This window comes from Equus quagga, chromosome 8 (assembly GCF_021613505.1).
Source record: "Equus quagga isolate Etosha38 chromosome 8, UCLA_HA_Equagga_1.0, whole genome shotgun sequence".
Lineage (NCBI taxonomy): Eukaryota > Metazoa > Chordata > Mammalia > Perissodactyla > Equidae > Equus > Equus quagga.
In genome coordinates, this window is record NC_060274.1 from 16,941,408 (window position 1) to 16,967,476 (window position 26,069).

The window sequence follows — 26,069 nt, forward strand, 5'->3', positions numbered from 1 at the left end:
GGGAAATAGAGGGGAGTATGTGAATATAGTCTCCGCCACAAGGATTTATCAACAGATTGGATATAAATATGCCACATTTCCTCCATTCCAGCATTTCTGAAATCAGAAGACGCAGATCATCTTACAGTTGAAATGATCATTTATATAGAATATTTCTGTTATTTCTTCTGAAAAGCTAATGTTGAAATGATATTGTTACATGGAATTAATGGCTTCTTTAAATTAAAGAAATCCTGTGTGTTTTTAGTGTAGTTTGTATGTGAATAACTTATAGCAGAACTCTTCTAAGATCCAGAGTGCTACAGTCATTTCCTTTTTTTTTTTAACTTTCTGTTTTGGAAAATTTCAAGCATACACAAAAGTAAAGAGAATCGTACAGTGAACTCTCATGTACCCATCATCCAGCTACAACAATCAGCAGTTTATCACTACTTTTAGCTCATCTCTGTCTCTATCCTCTTCACCACCAAACCAAATTATTTTGAGATAAATTCCAGACATCATATTTTATTCACGTTTATTTCAACAAGTAGATAGAGGTAAGCATAAACTAATTTTTCATTTATTTAGACCTAAAACATAGTATTACACATATATCAGAACTCAGTCATTTCTGTGACCATTGTGCACTCACTTGGATGTTAGCAGTGTTAGAAATTGTGTTATCAAAGTGAAGAGTTATAGAACATAGGACTAGAGTGAATCTTCTGGTCCAGCATTTTCTAAAGTTTAAGTTCCACAGAACATGAATGTCTTGAAATGCTCTGAGGAAATGAAGTTCTTTGGTGAGATAAATTTGGAAAATACAACATTGTCTTCTTGTAAATTCACATGATTATGTAAAAGAATGATATCATATTTTGTGTGTTATCCCATTTTGATTAACAGTAATATGTTAGAAAATGCTGTATTAATAGTGATTTTAGTAGTTTCCTGTGGCTTATGGAACAAATTACTACCAACTTAATGGCTTAAAACAATGTAAATTTATTCTCTGACAGTTCTGGAGGCCAGAAATCCAAAATCAGTATCACTGGCCCAAAATCCAGGTGTTGACAAGGCCGCTCTCCCTGCAGAGGCCTTAGGAGAAAAGCCTTTCCTTGCCACTTGCAGCTTCTGTTGACTTCCAGCATTCCTTGGCTTCTGGACACCACTCCAGTCTTCATCTCCTCCTCTTCTATGTGTATCAAAGCTTCCCCGGCTCCCGCCTCGTAAGAATACTTGTAATTGCATGTCCTGCTCACTGGAGAATCAGAGGTAATCTCCCCATCTCAAGATCCTTAACTTAATGGCATCTGCTAAATCCCTTTTTCCAAATCAGATAACTTTTACAGATTGCAGGGATTAGGAATGGCATATTTTGGGATGCCATTATTCGTGTCCTGCAGGGATTCCCTCTATGGAGGGAGGTGAATTATGAGGGACTTCTACTTTATAGAATTTATAATATTTGAATTTTTCAGTGAGTGCATCTTTTTATAATTAGGAAAAAAACCCAAGCTTATATTTTTTTAAGAGTAACAACAAGGGATAAATCACCTCATTTATTAGTTCAAGAAATATTTTTGCACTGATTAATGGTTACGAGGTTCTTATTAGAGGAATGGAAGCAAATGCTGTTTCTTGACAGAGAAAAGCAAAACTAAGCTTATTTTGTTTTTTTCTTCTCTACCAAGGAGAATGAGTTTGGAAATGATAAAATAATAATAAAATGACAGTTAACGTGGAGTTGAAACCCAAAATAAATGAGATATTAAAGGAATGCCTAGGGCCGACCCAGTGGCGCAGTGGTTAAGTGCGCATGTTCTGATTCTGCGGCCTGGGGTTCGCCAGTTCGGATCCCAGGTGCAGACGTGGCACTGCTTGGCACGCCATGCTGTGGCAGTCGTCCCACATATAAAGTACAGGAAGATGGGCACGGATGTTAGCTCAGTACCACTCTTCCTCAGCAAAAAAAGAGGAGGCTTGGCAGCAGTTAGCTCAGGGCTAATCTTCCTCAAAAAAAAAAAAGAAAAAGAAAAGGAATGCATAGATGCTATAAATGAAGTGCAACCCAGATACTGAGAGAACTGACATGTGAAATTGCACAACCACTATTGTTAATCCTTGATCATGGAGAAATGATAGGTTCCAGAACCGGAAATGGAAAATATCTCCACTTGCAGAAAGGGCAGGAAGGTGAATTCTGCAAAGTTTAGACTGGTGAGCCAAATGTTAAGCCTAGAAAGATTCATTAGTAAGCTGTTAAATTAGTATTTTGGGAAGACTTAGCAAAAAAATGCTCATTAAGGACCAGCTGTCTTCATAAAAGCACAAGATGTGTCAGTCCTAATTTCATTTATGAAGTAATTATCAGTAGTTTGGGTTATGTTGTAGACAGAATATGTGTTATTTTCAGCAACATAGTGACAAAGCTCATCATTTCTGTGTTTATAAGATGGCGAAATGTGGGCTGCTTGTCTAGGAGAATCTGATCGATTCATAACTAATTAGCAATTGTACCATGAAAGTGCTGATTATTGAAGTGAAGTCATCGGGAAACTGTGCCTCTAGTGGTCTGCTCCAGGACTTCATCTTGTCTCAGGCCTGCTGCCAAGACTCCTGTATGTGTGTATGTCATTAATATCTATAAATATAATTTAGAAAATAAAAAGGTTTACTTTTTTTAAAGCTATTTTTATTTATTAAAATTTTTTAATAAAAATTTTCTGTGTGTGTGTTTGTCATTGTTTTTAGCTTCTACTTATGAAGGAGATCATACGGTATTTGACTTTCTCCCTCTGACCTATTTTACTTAGCATAATACCCTCAAGGTCCCATCCATGTTGTCACTAATGGCCGGGTTTCGTCATTTCTTATGGCTGAGTAGTATTCCATTGTGTATATATACCACACCTTTATCCATTCGTCCCTTGATGGGCACCTAGGTTGCTTCCAAGTCTTGGCTATTGTGAATAATGCTGCAATGAACGTAGGGGAGCGTATATCTTTACACATTCGTGTTTTCACATTCTTTGGATAAATACCCCACAGCAGAACAGCTGGATCGTATGGTAGCTCTAGTCTTAATTTTTTGAGGAATCTCCATACTGTTTTCCATAGTGGCTGCACCAGTTTACACTCCCACCAGCAGTGCACAAGAGTTCCCTTCTCTCCACATCCTCTCCAACAGTTGTTATTTCCTGTCTTGTTAATTAGCCATTCTGACAGGAGTGAGGTGATAATCTCGTTGTAGTTTTGATTTGCATTTCCCTGGTAGCTAATGATATTGAACATCTTTTCATGTGCCTGTTGGCCATCTGTATATCTTCTTTGGAGAAATGTCTGTTCAGATCTTTTGCCCATTTTTTAATTGGGTTGTTAGTTTTTTTGTTGTTGAGATGTATAATTTCTTTGTATATTTTAGATATTAACCCCTTATCAGATACATGGTTTGCAAATATCTTCTCCCAGTTGTTAGGTTGTCTTTTTGTTTTGTTGGTTTCCTTTGCTGTGCAGAAGAAAAAGGTTTATTTTTAACAGCTCTAAGATATACTATAAAGTTTACTCATTTCAAGCATACAATTCAGTGGGTTTTAGTATATTTACAGAGCTGTATAGTCATTACCATAATCTAATTTTAAAACAGAAAGTCACTATTTATGTGTAGTGTTTTGAAACTTGTCTTTCTTGCTTAAGAATACATTCTGGGTATCTTTCATGTTACTGTCTTTGGATAGAACTACATTCTTTTTAACATCTGCTTCATCACATATCATATAGATGTACTATGAATTACTCGAACAGTTACTGATGAGCCTCTAGGCTGCTGTCATCATTTGCTGTTGTAGCTCGTGTTGCAAGGAACAGCCTACGTCTTCAAACACTTGAGTGTATATCCCTTTAGTTGTATTGCATTGTTCCTCTTAATCTTTGTTCACCATAAGGTAAATCTTGTTGCTCCAACCATTTTATGCCTCAGGGGACTTGGTTTTTGAGAGAATGAAATGCCCAAGTCCACATTTCTAATAATTAACAGAACAAGTTCTTTAATGGTTTTTTGTTTCCCGTTACAAATGCTGTGCTTTTCTAGCACTTGTAGGATTTTGATAAACTAAAGTGTACCCAGAAGAGCAGGACTAGAACTAGGGAATAGTTAAAGGAACTGGGGATGTTTGGGAGACACAGGTTTATTTCTCTTGTTCAACATGTATAATTATTGAGCACCCACTGTGTGCCAGGCTCTGATATAGGCGGTGGACAGACAGTGGTTATGAGACAAAATAAGGTACTCTACTCTCGTGTAGCTTTTATTCGGTGAGAGGAGATTGACAATTAACAAGTAAGATAATTTTAGATAGTAATAAGTGCTATCAAGAAAATAGAGCAGGGTGATTAGATGACCAGGGAAAGGGTCTGTGAGCAAGTAACAGAGGACTGAGACCTAAGTGACAAGAAGGAGATACCTGTATCTATCCACAGACGCGTTTATGAAACATGAGTGCTGATTACATTTAATAAGACTAGAGGCGCCCGCCCAGTGGCGGAGCAGTTAAGTGCACACGTTCTGCTTCAGTGGCCCGGGGTTCACCAGTTCAAATCCTGGGTGCAGACATGGCACCGCTCGTCAAGCCATGCTGTGGCAGGCGTCCCACATATAAAATAGAGGAAGATGGGCACAGATGTTAGCTCAGGGCCAGGCTTCCTCAGCAAAAAGAGGATTAGCAGCAGATGTTAGCTCAGGGCTAATCTTCCTTAAAAAAAAAAAAAAAAAGACTAGAAATAGACCCCCAGTAGATGGTGTTTCGTATTCCAGTGGTACCACTTACAAACTATTTTACCTAGTCTCTGAACCTCAGTTGCCTCATTCACAAACCTCACAGGGCTGTTAGCATGGTTAGATAAGAATGTAGGCAAAATTGTTTAGCACGGGCCCATAACAGGCTTTCCGTATGCACTGAATGAGATTTCATGATGCTTCACATAAAGAAAACATGTCCCACAATTGTTGCAGATTACAAATGGAATGGCTTTCTTGAGGTACTGATTTCCCTATCAGTGGAGACATTTAAGAAGGACTTCAGATGACAGCTCTGTGGGTGCGCTGTAGAAGACAGCCATGCTTTAAGTGAGGGGGAAGAGGAGTCGTCCTCAGAGGCCCTTCCCCGTTGCATTGTTAGTAAGCTTACTGTCTCTCGAGTCCCATTCCACAGTTTGGGAAATAAACCCAAGCATATGTTTTTCAAGCATACAGGTGACTTCTGAACAAGTGGTTTGAAAACCTTTTTTAAGGCAACAATACCCTTTCTTCTCAAGAAATTTTACACTTGAAGTCTAATTTGTAAAATCTAAAATTGGAGCTGCTGGGTGAAGTTGCCAACAAGAGGGCACCCGTTGTATTGTTCACTTAGTAATCCTTTGCATTTGTATATGTGTTATATGCTTACTAAAGCGCTCTTAAAATTATCTTTTAGCATCAGAACCACTACTTGAGGTGATGTATAATTAGAAAATAGGCACAGAGAGGTTAACAAACTTGTCCTGACCATCAGTAATCCTTAATAGAGCCACAACTATAACCTAGGTCTCTTAACTCCTAAATCAGTGATTTTTTTCTGTAAAACAAGGTACTGCTCTATCAGTTAATCACTTACAGCTTTTATTTATTTTTTCTTTTATAGGGTTAATTATTTGATTGTAAAGAATTTTAACGTTCCTGGGGACTTCTGCATCGGATCTTCTTCAGTTTTGCTCAAGAGAAAGCTCTGAATCTATCAAGTAGCTCTTAAAGAAGTCCTTTGAGTGGGTTATATATATAGATGTTTTCATGAAGAGGAGTGAAAAGCCAGAGGGATATAGACAAATGAGGCCTAAGACCTTTCCTGCCAGTAACTACACTGGCAGCAGCCGACAAATGTTGCAAGAAATTCGGGAATCCCTTAGGAATTTATCCAAACCATCCGATGCTGCTAAGGCTGAGCATAATATGAGTAAAATGTCAACTGAAGATCCTCGACAAGTCAGAAATCCACCCAAATTTGGGACACATCATAAAGCCTTGCTGGAAATTCGAAACTCTCTACAACCATTTGCAAATGAAACAAGTCGAAGTACTTCAGAAGTTAATCCACAAATGCTTCAAGACTTGCAAGCTGCTGGATTTGATGAGGTAAGAACTTTTTAAGACAAAAGAAAGGATTTTTCTTACCCTATACTACGTAACACTTTTCACATTCTCTCTTGCCTAAATGTTTCCTTTGAGAGAATGTAACCATGTATACAAATTTGTATCTTCTCTCAGCAAAGAATGTTGTTTACAATTACATTAGTTATTAAAGCAAAGAAATTATTATTTCTTTAGTTTTCTCTGTGGTTTCTGGGATTTCCCAGGTGGAGTCATGAAGTCGGAGTGGAAGTGCAGGTGAAGGCAGGATAGGGACATGTGTGTGCCAGAGGAGCGCGTTGAGCTGAATGGCTCAGGTAGCAATGGCAGCTCTGAGGAGGTGACGTTTAAGTTTACTACAGAGAAAGGAGGATAGGGATTTCGTTAAGCAGTTATGTTGACGTCACTCTCAGGACCAAATCTTAAATTCACAAAAACTGAAAATTTACATGTTGTTCAGTCTCCAAGAATTTCAGAGTTTTATTTTAATGAAATTTCAGATCATGTTAATTATGCCAAGTCTTTACTATTTACCTTGAGAACTCATTTTGAAAATTTTCTATAGCAATAGATTGAATCATTTTCTTTAGGTTATTAGTAAAATTTCTTTGCCCTGATGACATGCCTTATGTGAATATTTTAAGTCGCGGAAATCATTTTAGATGAAAATTGGCCATGGAAAAGGTAACTGTGAATAATGAAGAATCACATTTTCTTTCAAAATCATAGTAACTTTTTCCCTGATTATAAAAGTATTATCTATTCCCTGTTAAAAAGTAAAAACTATAAAGAAGAAACTGAAAATTACCTTTAGCTTTACTACACAACGATAACTACCCTTAAACTTCCTTCACTATTGTTAATCCTTCGAGTGACCACATTTTCAGATATCTTTGTATTTAATTTTAAATTGAGAACCTAATTAGGTATGCATTACAGTAAAGGATTTGAAAAGGGAGATTTACAACTAAACTAGGAAGAAAGATTATTTTTTCTGGCCCATTTTATTCGTCCATTTGATTATTATTATTTCCTATCATTTTTGTTCTTGTGTTCTAAAACTATTGGATTTGCACCAGAAGATAGAGAGAGAGGAGAGGACCTGGGATGTTGTCTTGGTTAGTAGTTGGAAGATTAAGGAAATGGCTTGAATGGAGATTCTCCAGGCTACTTTCTTCCTAATCCCTTAGCCCAAAGGCAAAGAATAAAGAAATGGGTGAATCCTTGACCTTATTCTTTGCTTTTGTCTATTGCTAAGGAGAGTTTAGAAATCGCACAGCTGTGAAGGCCCGTCAGTGGTACTGTGTTAAGTCAGATAAGTCACCTCCGAAGATGTGTATTCATAGAGCTCTTACCGTGTGGAAACCCATCAATCAGGACAGGAAGTCATCCCAAACATGGTCCGTACCTTTAAAGTACTTAAAACTTCTTTCTAATGTAGACAGTTTTAAGAAATCTAGGGCATTGGTTAATGCCCTATTCTGTTGGCAATAATAACAATAATTTCTTTGCATTACAAAGATATGTTAGCTTTATTACAATCACACGTCTCAAAATTGTCACCTTATGACTTTTTTTTTTTTTAAAGATTTTATTTTTTCCTTTTTCTCCCCAAAGCCCCCTGGCACATAGTTGAATATTCTTCGTTGTGGGTCCTTATAGTTGTGGCATGTGGGACGCTGCCTCCACGTGGCTTGATGAGCAGTGCCATGTCCGTGCCCAGGATTCAAACCAACGAAACTGGGCCGCCTGCAGCGGAGCGCGCGAACTTAACCACTCGGCCACGGGGCCAGCCCCACCTTATGACATTAATAACCCCTTAAGGCAAGATTGCCTTGCTAAAAGCACTTAGATAGTTATCAATCCTCATTTGTCCAAATAATGAAGGTATGGCATTATTTACACCCATGGTGATATAAAGAATATGGTAATTCTATTGCCTCCTTGAATCACTCATTTCGATAGCTTCCCATTATGTTGCAGAATTTGTTCAAGATCCTAACTTGGTACTTCAAAATTCTTATCCAGTTTTCACTTCATTATTTTTATCATTTCATAAGACCTAATCTATTCCCTTAGCTATGCCAAATTCAAGGCAGTAGCAGTTTTTTGAGAATATGCTTCTGGTGCTTGGTAAAATTAAAACCTCAAATATTTCAAGACTAATTTCCTCATAGGAATAAATTTTAAATAGGATTGGTGCGTTCCTGGGGCACATAAATGTACAATCACTAGATTGTATTTTTGCCTCTAAGCATGAAAAACAAAAGCATAGTAATTTGGACATGATGTTTTTTTATCACATAAAACTTCTAAAGTTACTGATTTGGTGATACTTTTTTTGACACGGGCACTAACACTCTTACTCAAGGAACATTGGTTGATATTATTACAGATGTAAAAAATATTTTAACATATAGCAATAAATATTCAAAAATAAAAACCAGTATAATTATCACCAAAATCACAGACTGAAATTCTAGCACATTTAACAAGAATATGGTTCCCACAATATTCAAAAAGGATCATGGGTCCCAATTTTCTTACCAACTGAGATGGGACTGCCATGAGATCGTAGCATAAATACAGGTATAGTTCACTTGGTTTAACCACTCCCTGGTGAATTTTAATTTGGGGTGATTTGTATTATTTTAAATTTGCACATAAAGTGAGATTTATTAACTCTTTTGTGTCTCACTACAAATTTGCAAAGTCTGGTTGGTGTAAAATGTGACCCCACTGTACCTTTGTATCAGTAAAGGATTGAGTTTGGTTGCTTTTAACAAAAATCCAAATAATAATGCTTTAAACAAAATAGTGACTTGGTTTATATAGCATTAATTCAATCTCTTAAAGCTGTCAGAACCTGGGACTCTTATGAGTCTCTTGAATTTTCCTTCTTGGTGGCAACGTGCTCTAGCACAGGTATCATATCTATTGTCTAGGAAACAGGATGCAGGAAGGACCAGTACCTAAATCAGAGATAACATTCTTCCATAAGTCCTTGCTTTTGTCTCATTGGTCTGAATCATCATGTGGCCACTGTAGCTATAAGGAAAACCTCTTCCAACAAAATTAGTAACTTTTTCCAAGAAAGGGAAAATGGATCTTGAGTAGACAACAGGTCTCTCCTACAGCCTTTTTTTGGTTGGTCTCACACTCAACTCCAGTCATTTCATGTAGGAGGATCTTCTGTCAGTAGCTCCTTCACCCATTAGTCTTACTAAGCCATTTTTCATTTATAGTATCATTTGAAATACTAAATCCTCTAGGACAAGTAAGTACCTGCTTCCCTCTTGAAAAATGCATATCACTATACTTTCTGCATGTTAGTGTATAATTTATGTTTCCATATAAAGGACAAGGAGTAGAGCAAGAGGACAACCCATGTCTGAGCTCCAGGCACTGTGCTTTTACATGTTTTTTTATTTAACCCTCACTTCAACTCTGTGAGTGTATTACAGATAAAAAAAAAAAATTGAGCTCTGAAATGTTAAATAACTTGCTAAAGTTCACACAGTCTTTTTTTTTTTTTAAAAGATTGGCACCTGGGGGCAGCCCCATGGCCGAGTGGTTAGGTTTGCGTGCTCTGCTGCAGCGGCCTAGGGTTTCACCGGTTCAAATCCTGGGTGCAGACATGGCACTGCTCATCAGGCCATGCTGGGGCGGTGTCCCACATGCCACAACTGGTAGGACCCACAACTAAAAATGCACAACTATGTACCGGGTGGCTTTGGGAGAAAAAGGAGAAACAAAATCTTTAAAAAATGATAATAATAATAAAAATAAATAAATAAAGATTGGCACCTGAACTAACAACTGTTGCTGATCTTCCTTTTTTTTTTTTTGCTTCTTCTCCCCAAATCCTCCCATAATTGTATATTTTTTTAGTTGTGGGTCCTTCTAGTTGTAGCATGTCGGACGCCGCCTCAGCGTGTCCTGATGAGTGGTGCCATGTCCATGCCCAGGATCCAAACCAGCGAAACCCCGGGCCGCCGAAGCAGATTGCACGAACTTAACCACTCGGCCACGGGGCCGGCCCCAGTTCACACACTTCTAAAGTAGGGCACACAAATGTACAATCACTGGACTGTATTTTTGCTTCTAAGCATGAAAAACAAAAGCACAGTACTGGGAGGCTACTAGAACTCAAACTCAGTTCTATTTGATTCCAAACTCTCTGCTTTTTCCCTTATACCATCTAGCCTACTAAAGTCTTTATCACATAATCATATACAGGCTAAGTGTTTTTCTTCTACCATTTGTCCTCTATTTTTGTCCTTATAAATAAAGTTCTCTAAAAATGTAAGCTCTAAAAGGATAGGAACCAGAATTACATAGCTTTTTTACTAGTAAACACAGTGGCAAAGGTGCTTCGTAAAATCTTTAACGACACGAGTAGCTTCCAGTATTTTGATTGATACTTTTTTAACAGTCTGATAGTCTGTTTGTTTATATAAGAATGAAATTAAGAATGAGAAATAATCAGAATCATGTTGCTATGATTCTACCAAGAAGTTGTTAATCCTAGAAGAAAACAGTAATATGTTACATGAAGATAAAAATATTAAAGAAACATTTGAAGGATTTGAGGGTTTGTTATGTTTTCTTTAGAAATTTGAGATTGTATGGATTTTTATAGTAGTTTTACAAAGAGGATATTAATATATGGTTTGGGGCGTTTTTCTTCATAATTATGAATTTGTCTAGTGGAACATCATATTGCTTTTTGTCTCTTACTATTTTTTAATTATAAGATTTAAATTTTGTTTCTTTTTTTAAAACTTCATATCAGGATATGGTTATACAAGCTCTTCAGAAAACTAATAACAGAAGTATAGAAGCTGCTATTGAGTTCATCAGTAAAATGAGTTACCAAGATCCTCGACGGGAACAGATGGCTGTAGCAGTTGCCAGACCTATTAATGCCAGCTTGAAACCAGGTGATTAAGCAAATGTTTTTTTCTAGTCTCTTATTTTATAGTATTGTTTTAAAATATTTAATTACATCAAATCTTTGGTCTTAGAAATTGTTAAAAGCATCACAGTATGTGAGAGTCTCAAATTAGAATGATACCATTGTAGTGTTATACCAAAATGAACTGGAGGACGGGCCCCTAAAGTTTCGTAGGTAATTCTGATAAGCAGCAGTCTAGGTTGAGAACTACTTGATTGGTTATACTGCAACTGAAATATTTCTTTTTAACCACAAATATCATCTTTCAAACTATTCTTTTTATAATTTTTTCTTATTGTAAGAGTAAAACACGCTCATCATAGAATATTTCAAAAGTAAATAAGCAAAAAGAAAACACCACAATTCATACCCACAAGATTTCGGTGTGTTTTATTTCTCAGTCTTTTTTCTCGTTGGAAAACTTGAGTAGTTTTATATGTGTGTTTTGATTCTCAGTGTTTAAGCAAACAATGGAGTCATACTAAAACCTACTTTACTCACTTAATATACCTTGCATAACTTTCCTTGTTATTAAATGCTCTACAAAATAGTTTTAATAGCTACATTAAAATAGATTTATCACATACTTTATTTAACCAGTCTCTCATTTTTTGATATTTGCCTTGTCTCCTTTATTTTTTTGCCATTATAGACAGCACTGCAGTAAATGCCCTTATATCTAAATCTTTGTACATTTCCGATGATTCATAAAAGTAAATTTTCAAAGACTTGCAAAAATTTGAGGTTTGTCTTAGATATTGCTGTCCAGAACGGTGTTATCAACTTATATTCTCCTGATAAATTTTAATATGAGATTGCTTATATTTGTAAATCCAAGCTCTTATCATTTTTGTATATTTAATGGCTGTGGAAATACTATCTCATTTTACATTCACTTTTTTGATCACTGATGAGGTTGAACATTTATTGGTTATTTTTAAATTGGTAGTTTAATTCTTTGTTAATCTTGTATTTGTCTTTTTTTATTGATTTGTAAGAGGCCTTATTTATTCATTCTTCCTTTCATTCAGTAAATTTTTATTGATCGACCACTGTTTCTGGCCCTTTGCTCCACATTGGGTATAAAGTTCTTGTCCTTTTGTAGAGCGGACATTCTAGTAAGGGAGGTCAAATATTCACACAAATGTGTAGAATTACACCTATATGTGTGCGAATAAGAGGGGAGAGTTGTGTGATACTATGGACTCATGTAATAGAAGGAATTTTGAACTAATCAAGGAGATTAGATAAAACCTTCCTGTGAAACTGATACTAGAGCTGTTATCTGAAGAAAGACAAGGATTAATGGGGATGGGTTTAGTGAGGAAGATTGTCCCTATGCATGGCCTCTTTGGCAGGTTTTGATGCCACATTCGAAGAAATGAAAGGGGCTAGAGCACTCAAAACAAGAGTAGGAGATATGACTGGAGAAGTACATAGGGGTCTGATTTCTATATTGATTTTATCCTAAGAGCAGCAGGAAGTTATGGAAATGCTTCCAGCAAGGTAATGACATGATTAGATTTGTGTTTCAAAAAGATGGCTGTACTGGATGAAAACAGCTTAGAGAGAGCAAGGGAGGGTATCTGAATAGACTTGATAAGAGATACGGTAGTTCATGGGAAATGAAGGTAATTTGGACTAGAGAGATGGCAGTGGAGAAAAGTGAAAGAATTAAGCGAGATGGGAGGAGTACAATTGACAAGGACTAGGCGATAGCTTACATATAAGGGATGATAATGAGAGGAACGACTCTTAGTCTTTAGGCATAGAAAAATGGATGGATGGTGATATCGCACATTATGAAAGGGAGGGCTAGGAGAGAACAGGATTTGGAGGAGAAGGATCGTAAGTCTGCTTTTGGACTTAAGGTTGAGTTAGGCTCATTGAGTTATCCAAGTGAAGATGTCAGGTAGGGAGCTGGATATATATGTATCAGCCCTGCATATGAAATAGATCACCTAAGGAAGATAATGTGGACAAAAATGACGAGATGGCCTAGAACCAAGCCTATTATTTAGTAGCTGATAGGAGGGGATAAGCCTGCAAAGAAGACAGAAGAATTAAAGAGGAAGCAAAAAAGCCAAGGTTTCTAGTGTCTTGAAAGTCAAGGGAAGAGAATGTGTCAAGAAGGGGAGGCAATGGTCAAAAATGCCAAATACTACTAAGAAAGAGGGGTTGACCAAGGTGAAAACTAGAAAATATCTTGTTGGCTATAGTAAGTGGGTGCATTAGTTTGCCAGGGCTGCCATAACAAAATACCTCAGACTGGGTGGCTTAAATAACAGAGAGAGAGAGTCACAGTTCTGGAGGATAGAAGTCCCAAGATCAAGGAGACAGCAGGTTTGGTTTCTCCTGAGGCCTCTCTCCATGCCTTGTAGATTGCCACTTTCTCACTGGGTCCTCACATGGTCATCCCTCTGCAGGTCCATGTGTCTGGTGTTTCTCTCTCTCTCTCTCTCTGTCCAAATTTCCTATTCTCATAAGGACACCAGTCATATTCGATTAGGGCCCACCCTAAAGAGCTTATTTAACCCTAATTACCTCTGTAAAGGCCCTGTCTCCAAATACACTTATGTTCTGAAGTACTGGGAGTTCAGACTTTCTGAATTTTGGGGGGACACAATTCAGCACGTAACACATGGGCTAACGTTTCTGTTCAGTCATGGGATCATAACTCAGATTGGAGTGGGGTGAGGAATAAATGGATATAAGGTAAAGAACTCAAGTAGAGATTATTCTTTGAGAATTTTTCTCTGAGGATAGAATGAGGACATTAGCAAAGTAGTGCTTCTTATCTATGGTGAATATCTTAATTTTTTAATTTCTAATTCATTATGGATTAATAATTTCATAAAATACAGTAATAATGAATTATTAGAAAATTAAAAATTTAAATGACATACAAAATATAAGTCCAAATATTTTATTCTTACATTTAACAGACATAAAGTTACTCTATCAGATTTCTGTAAAAGTTTCTAAATTTTTACTGTCAACTTCCATACTTATCTCATGATGGGCTGGTATCAGTTTGTGGACCAGCACCAAATAACACTTGGAGGTAGCAGTCTATATGGGAGTGGAGGGAGAGCCTCATTATTGTTTTAATTGGAAAGACTTAGCCATGTTTAAAAGATAATTGCAAGACTCCAATTAAGAGGATGAAATTAAATATTCAAGAGGGAAGGATCAAGTAAGGTTCCTGAGAAGCCAGGAGAAGAGAGGATCCAAAGCACAGGATGAGAGATTATCAGCTTTACCTAGGAAGGAAAACAACCATTTTGCTCTAACAGGAAAATTATTAGGGAATAAGGGAATTCCTTTCTGATGCCTTCAGTTTCCTCTGAAGTAGCAAGTCAGCTAAGCATGGTGGTTGGGGAATGGGGCAGGCAGTTGAGACTGGTGAGAGGACCGGAGACCAAAAGAAACAGTTGGATTTCCCGGCAGTGCTGAAGCCGTTTGATGATGCTGATCCTGAATTTTTGGTGGGATCCGTCTGCTCTTTACATCACCTTTTCTAGCAGGCATGAGAAAAAGTAGATGGCTGGAATCATCCGTGACTGGAGTTTTACTAAACATGTGCAAAATAAGATAGAGAGATAAAGGGAGTTCAGAATATTGCTGAAAGGGTAATTTGAATCTTGATCAGAGCATATTCCTCCTCTGCCTTTAGTGGCTTCTCATTCCTTCCAAACTCCTCTCTGTGGCTTCGCTGCTCTCAGACTTCATCTAGTACCACTCTTCCCCTCATTTACTGCTTCTCCAGCCATATGAGGTTTCTTTTATGTTCCTGGAAAATACCAAACTCCCACCTCAGGACCCTTGCCCAGTGTTAGATCATATGTCCTTTGCTTGGTGGAGCCTTTTCTGACCACTCTTCCCTTTCTATCCTCCTGTTACTCTCTAGCATTTGACACCATTTATGTTTCCTTAATATAGCATCTATCATACCTGGATGTTACCTTGTTCATTTATTCACTTTTTTATTGTGAGTCTCCTCCTCCAAGAATGTAACTTTCATGGGGCCAGGGATGTTATCTTGTTCACCAATGCACTTGGATTGCTTAGGGCAGTGCCTAGTATATAGATGCTCAATAAATATTTAATGAATGAAGAGAAATGAGGAGAGGAGAGAAGGAATGCAAAGGGAAGAAAAGTGATGGACCATGGATTTACATTGGCTAAAGTGCACCATAAAGAAAGAGGAGGACTGATGAAGTAGAAGATTAAATATTGGAGGTCTTGATGAGGTTGAAGAATGTTTGCAGTAGGAGTAAACATGAGGAGGAGGAGAAGTTGTGATCCAAGAGTATAAACTTTAAATTAGTGATTTTGAAAAAGAAGCACAGATGGATAATATCAAAATTAGAAATGTGATCTTGGGAGTGATATTTAGGTGGAGTAGAGGGGAGGAGCTGAAGAAATGAGAAGTGAGGGTGATGGGATAGTTTGTCTGTGTGGATGTTGAAGTTACAGAATGGTGGTAGGGCTTAGGGTAGACTGAATACCCAAGTTATGGGTACATGAGGGTGAGCAAGTGGGAGTTCATTAGGTGAGAAGAATGAACATGGCCTCCCAGATAGCATGAGCTTCCAAAGAGCTGGCTTTTTTACAAAAGTGTAAAAAACAATAATAATTGGAAGCATAAATGGAGAGCAAAGGGGTAGAATCCCTCCTTTTAGCTCAGTTTTTAAAGAAAACGTTAATTGCAAAGACCTGAAAGGAAAGTGATGTCAGCAGAAGATAACCAGCTTTAAAGAGGTGGTGGGAAAGCTTGGAGCAGAGGTTAGTGATAGAGGAGCATTTGCGGTTATAGAGCAGAGCATGCCTAGAGGGTGATAGTGGGAGGGTTTGGGGACTGGAAGAGCACGGAGAGCTTTGTGGGAGGTGCACATCAACAGGGATGGCAGTGTACTCTAGGGTTGCAGAGACTGACTTTTAACTGGTAAAAGCTGGGTGAGTGACGTGTATTTAGCTTCAGCTGACTGTCTGAGGAAGGTGAGACTAGCTTGGTGGCCAGAGGGCTTGCTCAGCTTGCCCAGAGTAATGACTTTCCCTAAAGTCATAGACTCAAGATGTTGCCCATCCTAGATGAAGTGGAGTGTTAAACTGTACATTCACCACTTTTATCTCCTATGTATTATTAAATATATTTTCTCCCGGGATGATGTTGACCTTTCAGATTTGCAGATGTTTCTTGTTTGTTTTGAATGGTGATAAGAGTTTATGTATTTAGATCTGTCAGTCTTTTACGATATGCTGTCTCCCTTTGTCATACCTGGAAGACCTTCCCAAGAGGCAGAAAATTATTGGATCTTATATTATTGAATCTTCACTTGTTTTTCCTAGTACTTGTATAGTTTCATCTTTAACACTTAAATGTTTAATCCTTCTGGAATGTATTATTTATATATATTGTATTTTATACAAATGTATTATATATCTTTTTAAATGTATTATATATCTTTTTACATGTGGCCAGAATATTTTAAATATTTATTTTTTTTTGGTATCCTGTATCTTCTTGCCTGTTTCATTTATTTGGAAATTCCATTAAAGAAAGACTCTGTAAAATTTATACCTTATTTAGTGTTCAGCTAATTGTCCCCTGCTGTGTTTTTTTCTGTTTTAAAAATCATGTTGAAAGGTATTTAAAATTAGTTGTTGCATCTATCATAATTACAAATGGTCACACCCTTTGGCTCAATAATGCCACTTCTAATAATTTATCTACTTAACATATATATGAAATGATATCTGTACAAAATTTTTCATTGGCTTTTTTTTTTTGTAAAGCAAAGACTAGAAACAACCTTAGAATCCATCAATAGGGAAACTAATTAAATAAATTTGAGTACATCCGTACAGTGAAAAACTGTGATAACATTTTTTTAAAAGTGAGGAAATACTTTATATACTGATACAGAATCTGCAATTTTTTAATGTTAAAAGAGCCAGGCGCGATAGTATATATAGGAGGTATACTATTTACTTGTGTATCCCTAAGCTGTCTTACTGACATTAGTTACCTTCAAGGAAGAGGTTGGCTGAGGCACAGAGGTGGGTATCCTTTTGTTTCTCCAGAATTTTGAGCTAATGAGAATGTATTACCTAGTCAAAAATAAATAAAATTTTAAAAGGCAAAATAAAACCACTTACTAAAAGTTGATTTTTGTAATTCTTGTAAGAGAATTATCATTTAGTAGTGTCAGAATTCCAAGCTAAATTTTTCAAAAATAAGAGATTAAAAACATGGTTTTTTTCTCTGTTTTATGAACATAGGGAGTGTGCAACAATCAATTAACCGCAAACAAAGCTGGAAAGGTTCTAAAGAATCCTTAGTCCCTCAGAGACACGGCCCACCACTAGGAGAAAGTGTGGCCTATCGTTCTGAAAGTCCCAACTCGCAGACAGACGCAGGAAGACCTTTGTCAGGATCTGGTATAACAGGATTTGCTCAAGCTCATCCTAGCAATGGACAGAGAGTGAACCCTCCACCACCTCCTCAAGTAAGGAGTGTCACTCCTCCACCACCTCCAAGAGGCCAGACTCCCCCTCCAAGAGGTACAACACCACCTCCCCCCTCGTGGGAACCGAACTCTCAAACAAAGCGCTATTCTGGGAACATGGAGTACGTCATTTCTCGAATCTCTCCCGTTCCACCTGGAACCTGGCAGGAGGGCTATCCTCCACCTCCTCTGAACACGTCCCCCATGAATCCTCCTAATCAGGGACAGAGAGGCATGAGTTCCGTTCCTGTTGGCAGACAACCAATCATCATGCAGAGTTCTAACAAATTTAACTTTCCACCAGGGAGGCCTGGACTTCAGAATGGTAGTGGTCAAACTGATTTTATGATACACCAAAATGTTGTCCCTGCTGGAGCTGTGAATCGGCAGCCACCCCCTCCGTATCCTCTAACCCCAACTAATGGACAAAGCCCTTCTGCTTTACAAACAGTGGGATCTCCTGCTCCTTCATCATATACAAATGGAAATATTCCTCAATCCATGATGGTGCCAAACAGAAACAGTCATAACATGGAACTTTATAACATTAATGTACCTGGACTGCAAACAACTTGGCCTCAGTCATCTTCTGCTCCAGCCCAGTCGTCCCCAAGCAGTGGACATGAAATCCCTGCATGGCAACCTAACATACCAGTGAGGTCAAATTCTTTTAATAACCCATTAGGAAATAGAACAAGTCATTCTGCTAATTCTCAGCCTTCAGCTACAACAGTCACTGCTATTACACCAGCTCCTATTCAACAGCCTGTGAAAAGTATACGTGTGTTAAAACCAGAGCTCCAGACTGCCTTAGCACCAACACACCCTTCTTGGGTACCACAGCCAATCCAAACTGTTCAACCGAGTCCTTTTCCTGAGGGGGCCCCTTCAAATATGACTGTTATGCCTCCTGTTGCTGAAGCTCCCAACTATCAAGGCCCACCACCACCTTATCCAAAACACCTGCTCCACCAAAACCCGCCTGTTCCTCCATATGAATCAGTCGGGAAATCCAGCAAGGAGGATCAGCCAAGCCTGCCCAAGGAAGAGGAGAGTGAAAAAAGTTATGAAAATGTCGATAGTGGGGAGAAGGAAAAGAAACAGATCACAACTTCCCCAATCACCGTAAGGAAAAACAAGAAAGATGAAGAGCGAAGGGAGTCTCGTATTCAAAGTTATTCTCCTCAGGCATTTAAATTCTTTATGGAGCAACATGTAGAAAATGTACTCAAATCTCATCAGCAACGTCTACATCGTAAAAAACAATTAGAGAATGAAATGATGCGGGTAAAGCCTTTTAAAATGCCCATTTTTATACTTGATCATCTATTTACTTGGTGTTTATTTTAAAATATTGTGGTCCAATATTTTTCTTTCTTTTGATAGCTAAATATATTACCAATTATTTAAGTCAGTAAACATTAAAGTACTTTTGATTGTAGCATTTTATTTTAGTATTTTAAGAATTACTCAGAATTTCCTGTAATAAAGTTCTTCACATAAATTAAGAAAAATATAATTTATAGTGTGCAGGTTAGGTGCACATAATTCCTTTATATGAACTTGGAGCAAAGGTTATTTTCTAGGTTTTACACATTGTTTTACAGCATTTTAAAATAAGCTAGAAATATCTGGATCCCGTCTCTTGACACAGTTATGAAACTTTTATTTTTATTTATAGGTGTTTTGGGGCTTGTGGGTTTATTCCTTACATTGATCTTGTTAGAAAGTGTCAGAGACATCTCCCTTCAGTTATTTCCCCTTCTAATTTCATTTTTATAATGTACTGGGAAAATGTGCTGACATTATTACACTACTAAAAAAGAGATCAGAATAGGTAAATACTCACTTTAGATTAATCTCTGTTGTGATTCCCTGTAGATCTCTTCACTGGATATTTGGTGGTACTATCATCATTGTTTTTGTCACGTTTACAGTTCAAAGATTTGACTCCTAATCCTAGCTCTATTGCTCAAAATCTAAGAGGCTTAAATTTGTAATAAAACTTTCTCACATAACTTGAGAGCCATTCTTTTATTTTCCTATATCTGATTTCACAATATTGTTATTCCTGTTATAAATTGAATTTTGTTAGATGAGAATTCCATGATAATCTGTATGACTTATACATATTTTAGCTCTTAGGATTTCTTACTAAAGTCTGTCTGTATGTATTTTCTTAGTTTATTTTTCCTTTTTCCTCTTCACTTTCACTAATAGCTGATTTAAACTTTTATGGTGTTGGAAGCTTTGCTGACTTCTGTAGCCTCCATTACTGTGTAGGCAAGTAAGATTTTCAGAGAAACAGTTCTATACTGAGTCTGGCATGCCACCTTCTGAAAAGATTTTGCATGCAAATGCGCATCCTAACAGAAGCATGAGGTTGCTATGTTTTAATTAGTCTTGCCATTTCTAGAATTAGACTCTACTTTTTAAATCAAATTCCTTTTCTATTTAAACCTTAAATTAGTTCTTTATTAACTAGCCAAAAATAAACTGTTCCTCCTTCTAAATCCGGGTATTCCGTGTCTACTTAGAAATTGGTTTCTGTTTTTACCTGTGTTTTGGTACCTTTGTAAGTCACAGTGACTATTCTTTGAAATGTTTCAAAATATCTAAAAAATACCTTGTGATCAAACAAGGTGTCCCTCTTAAATAAGACCAGAGAAAACCTTTGCATTGTGTGTTAGTGATGGCTGTGAGTCCTACCCTTCATCTAATATCTTGAGAAAGATAAAAGCCTGATTTAATGAGTGGTAGTTTAGAAAAGACATTCTTTTGTTCTGCATACATCAGTTTTTTAAAATAAATAAACCTGGAGTGGAAGAATTTGTTTTCATGAAGAATAAAATGGGAGGAAGAATATTTGAGGCCCAGGCAATCCACGAAGAGAAGCATATAATGAAGACAATCTGGTCATGTAATTTGGGAAGAATATGCATGGAGGGATAGATGAGGATGCATGTTAATAGATGTTTAACTATTGCACATTGGGAACATTTCTTTGGAGTGCAATAGAGAGGAGTAGAAAGCTGACCACTGGTATCATCTTCCTTCTCTCTACAGCACAGTCTGCATATATATACTCACCTTGTATGTCCTGTTAACCATCCTTTAAGCTGCACTTTTGATAATTAATTTTCTCTGAAATATATTCTAAATTTCTAACATGCTTTATTAAAAAGTATTATGCATTTAACCTTTAAATATATGCCTGATTTTTTTCAAGCTATTTCTTAATATTCACTATAGAAGATAATTCCTCATTTAACATTTAGTTTATTTGTCTAGGTTGGATTATCTCAAGATGCCCAGGATCAAATGAGAAAGATGCTTTGCCAAAAAGAGTCTAATTATATCCGTCTTAAGAGGGCTAAAATGGACAAGTCTATGTTTGTGAAGATAAAGACACTAGGAATAGGAGCATTTGGTGAAGTCTGTCTAGCAAGAAAAGTAGATACTAAGGCTTTGTATGCAACAAAAACTCTTCGAAAGAAAGATGTTCTCCTTCGAAACCAAGTTGCTCATGTTAAAGCTGAGAGAGATATCCTGGCCGAAGCTGATAATGAATGGGTAGTTCGTCTATATTATTCATTCCAAGATAAGGACAATTTATACTTTGTAATGGACTATATTCCTGGGGGTGATATGATGAGTCTATTAATTAGAATGGGCATCTTTCCAGAAAATCTGGCACGATTCTACATAGCAGAACTTACCTGTGCAGTTGAAAGTGTTCATAAAATGGGTTTTATTCATAGAGATATTAAACCTGATAACATTTTGATCGATCGTGATGGTCATATTAAATTGACTGACTTCGGCCTCTGCACTGGCTTCAGATGGACACATGATTCTAAGTACTATCAGAGTGGTGAGTAAAATCATAAAATTTATTTGTACATATTAATATGATTTATTAATGCAATAAAATATATGATGGTATTATCACTACATGGGAGCCAGAAGTCCTGGGTCAGTCTTGCCTCTGTTGGATAAACATGGGTGAATCCTTTAGACGCTTAGACATATAAAATGAGAGTGTGTTAGATTCAGTTATTTCTAAATATCATTCACATTTGAGTTAACCTCCTTACATTTTGTTAATTTGAAATATGTCAGACAAGGAACATTTTAAAAATAATTTTTAAGTAAAGCCCTGTACCCATCATTCAGCTTATGAACTAGATTATCAGTACTTTCAAAGCCTCTAAAACAATCACTTCGTCCTTCTTTCCTCCACAGAAGTAACCATTATTTCAGAACTTTGTAATCAGTTCTTTACACGTTTCTCTATACTTTTACCACATGGGTACACATCCCTAAATGATATATTATTTCATTTTGTCTACTCTTGAAACTTTATTTAAATGTAATCATTGTATATATATTCTGTGTTGACTTCTATGTGTTTGAGGTTCATCTATGTTATTGCATATAACATGTATTTTCACTGCTATTTAGGATTCCATTGTATATTACACAACTTATTTAACCATAAGTGCTTTATGTACATGATCCTGGTTAGTCCTCACAATGTCCTTGTGAGGCAGGATGAAGAAGCTGAGGCTTAGTTAGATGAAGAAACTTGCCCAAGGTCAGACAGAAAATTAGGGTAAGGCCTAGGCTTTGAACCCAGGTTTGTCTGATTACAGGGACCATGTTATTTCTACTACACCACACTGCCTCACCAAGATCCCTTCAAGTGCTAGTGAAAGTGTAAGTTGATCTGACATTTGTTGAATACTTTCTATGACTAGGTGCTTGACATATTCTAATTTAATGCTCACAGCAACCCTCTGAAGTATCATTAGCCTCCTGTGCTTCTGTGATCACAGGCAGATTGACATTAAAGGGACAGATCTGAGACACCTGAACCTACTTTAATATTCAGCTTAATGTAATTTAATTTCTCCCCAGATTCACCTGATTACTTCAGGACTCTTCTTAAAAATATGATTCTTAAGCTCTGTTCTAGTCTTCTGATTGAAAATCTTCAACAGGGGGAGGAAATTTTATTTTAATAAAACAACCCAGAAGATTATTACAGTTAGGTTAATTTCTGATACATTTTTCTAGGTGATTTCATCCAGTCATGGCTTTAAATACCATCTCTGTTATCAGTAACTTGTAAATCTTTCTCTCTAGAAATGGCCTCTCCCTTTTATATGGATTTCTGATAGGCCTTTCAAACTTAACATTGCCAATAAACAACTCTTAATTTCTCCCCCTCATATTTGTTCCCCTTCCTGTCTGCCATTTTAGGAAATTGTAGCACCACCCCCACCTAGTTATCCTTGATTCTTTTTTCCCCCACATTCCCCGCCATCTAATCATAAGTTCTCCTTACTTTACCTTTAAATATATCCTGAGTTTGTTCACTTTTCTCCATCTCCATTATTACCATCATTGTCCAAGCTTAACTGGAATAGCCTCTGAACTGCTCTATTCATTCTTGTCCTCCCCGAAATCTGTTCTCCACACGTGTAGCAGTTAGTTTTCTTTTTTAAACATGAATCAGATCTTGTCATTCTCTTGCTCTAAACTCTCTGGTGTTTCCCCCCTGTACTGAGAGGAAAAGGCAAACCATTTCTTTTGCTTACAAAACCCACGTGCACTGGCTCCCACTCCATATCCTCCCATTCTCCCCTAGGTTAAGCACACTGATCTCTCTGTCGCTGTTGTTTCTGGGTAGAATACCTTGCCTGGTCTTCACATGGTTGAGTCCCTCTTGTTTATTACAAATGTCACCTCAATTGCTCTCCCCTAACCACCCTAGCACATTTGTCACATCACCCCATGTTGATTCTCCATGTGGGACACATCACTGTGTGGTTTTTTTTTTTTTTTGAGGAAGATTAGCCCTGAGCTAACTGCTGCCAATCCTCCTCTTTTTGGTGAGGAAGACTGGCCCTGAGCTAACATCCATGCCCATCTTCCTTTACTTTATATGTGGGATGCCTACCACAGCATGGCTTGATGAGCAGTGCCATGTCAGCACCCAGGATCCGAACCGGTGAACCCCGGGCCACCAAGAAGCAGAACGTGCGAACTTAACTGCTGCACCACTGGGCCGGCCCCTCACTGTTTCTTATATATGTATTTGTTGTTTTTCTCACCTACAGAGAAACTGCCTGAGAGAAGAACCCTGTCTTTCTTATTTATCGTTGTCACCTGTTGATTGAATGAAATACTGATCTAATTTGTTTGAAACTTTGTGCAGAGTAGTAATGGGGAGCAGTCTGAATAACAAACTCTAATCCTTCCTACTCATGACTTTTGTCATCATTTAACATTGAATAAATTACTGAATCTTAGGCTATTTTTTTTTAGTGTAAAATTTGTCCTGTTATTATCTCAGAGCACAGGCTCTAGTCAGTAATAAACAGAATCAAGTGACTTGCCGTACGTTATGTCTTAGCTTGTCACAAGGGGAGAGTGTTGTTAACTCTAAGCCATGATGTCAAAAGATTAAACAGACTTTAGGTTTATTCTTGTTCCTGTCACTTTTTTATTTTTTTTAAACTACACAGGTGACCATCCACGGCAAGACAGCATGGATTTCAGTAATGAATGGGGTGACCCCTCTAACTGTCGATGTGGAGACAGACTGAAGCCGCTAGAGCGGAGAGCTGCACGCCAGCACCAGCGATGTCTAGCACATTCCTTGGTTGGGACTCCCAATTATATTGCACCTGAAGTGTTGTTACGAACAGGTAAAACATTTGTTTCATAAATAATCTCAGTAAGACCAGCTGAAATTTACATTAGAATACAGCTTATTTTGGGGGTTTTTAATAAAAGGGTTTTACAGTATAAATTGGTGACAATATTAATTTTGATTGTCTTACTTTGGAGCACTTTTTAAACAGTGCTTATGAATAAGTACAACTTTGTTATTTTAGGCTATACCCAGTTATGTGATTGGTGGAGTGTTGGTGTAATTCTTTTTGAAATGCTGGTGGGACAACCTCCTTTCCTGGCACAAACACCATTAGAAACACAAATGAAGGTAAGGAATAGAATCTATACCAAAAGAATTGTCACAAAATCCCTATACCATAGACCTTTTTCAGTCCTTAGAGCGTCTTAATCTGGAATTAAAGAATGAACTTGTAAGGATATAGGAACCCACTAAAATTCCATGCATGAACGCTAATCTCTGTCATCCCACTGTCATCGTACTCTCATGTCTTCCCTCCTTCATCCACTACACTCATATTTCATTCTCATAAAAGTCTCTAGTACCCTTCGAAGATTTGGTCCAGTTTACTCTTTGTCACCACTCACTTTGTTTCCTCCCATGCACATTCTAGCCCCAAACTATAAACAAGTGCTTATATCTCCACTTGAAATTACTTCTGGAACTCAAATGAGAAACTGCCCACAATTTTGACCATAAACTGTTCCATTAAAAACCCTTTAGTGGTACCTTTGTCTGTGGGTTAAAGTCCAAATTTATCCTGTGTTCCTTTGTTCATACCGTTCCCTCTGTCTGAAATGTCCTTCTTCCTTCTCCCTCATTTTCCACAACCCTCCCTCCTTTCGGAAGCCTGGTTAACTCCTGATCATTCTTAATCATTCTTTGAGGGTGACTTGAGCTATCATCTCTTCTATGATGCTCCCCCCCCCAAGTTGTGACTACTTCTGTCACTGCATTTAATATATTATATTTAAAACTTCCCTTAGGATTTCTTTTAGTACAGGTCTCCTGGTAATGCATTCTCTCAGGTTTTGTCAGATTTGTTTGTCTGAAAGTTTCTTTATTTTGCCTTTATTTTAATATATATATAATATAACATACATATAATACATGTAATATAAAATATATATATATGTATATTTGTGTGTGTGTGCATGTGAAAAATTGAATGCTTTCTCCCTAAGATCAAGAACAGGCAGGGATGTCTATTCTCACCAGTCTTATTCAACAAAGTTCTGGAAGTCTTAGCCCGTGCAATACAGCAACAAAAAGAAATAAAAGGCATATGATTAGAAAGAAATAGAAACTTCTCCTATTCACAGATGACATAATTTTCTATATAGAAAATCCCAGGGAATCTATGAAAAAACCCATAGAACTAATAAATGAGTTTAGCAAGGTTGTAGGATATAAGGGTAACACATAAAAATCTATTGTATTTCTATATTCAAGCAATGAACAACCAGAAACTGAAATTTAAAAACAATACTATTTATAATAGCTTCCCCAAAATGAAATAGTATAAATCTAGTAGAACATGAACAAGATCTGTATGCTGAAAACTACAAACTCTGATGAAAGAAATTAAGGAAGATCTTAATATAGTCCCCAGCTTATGATGGTTTGACTTAAGACTTTTCAGCTTTACGATGGTGCAAAAGTGATACACATTGAGTAGAAAACATACTCGGAATTTTGAATTTGGATCTTTTCTGGGCTAGCCATATGTGGTACGATTCTCTCACGATGCTGGGC

The 26,069-nt window shown here is 37.2% G+C and overlaps 1 protein-coding gene across 1 annotated transcript in view; it reads left to right on the plus strand.

The window, feature by feature from the left end:
* The window catches only part of LATS1 (large tumor suppressor kinase 1), a 40,759-nt gene that overhangs the window by 7,111 nt on the left and 7,579 nt on the right, over positions 1-26,069 (plus strand). Inside the window, exons 2-7 of the mRNA XM_046669487.1 lie at positions 5,661-6,148; positions 10,938-11,085; positions 17,385-18,898; positions 20,903-21,485; positions 24,145-24,327; positions 24,517-24,623. Of these exons, the coding sequence (XP_046525443.1) occupies positions 5,807-6,148; positions 10,938-11,085; positions 17,385-18,898; positions 20,903-21,485; positions 24,145-24,327; positions 24,517-24,623 (2,877 nt within the window). The 5' untranslated portion in view covers positions 5,661-5,806. The remainder of the gene's footprint in view (positions 1-5,660; positions 6,149-10,937; positions 11,086-17,384; positions 18,899-20,902; positions 21,486-24,144; positions 24,328-24,516; positions 24,624-26,069) is intronic.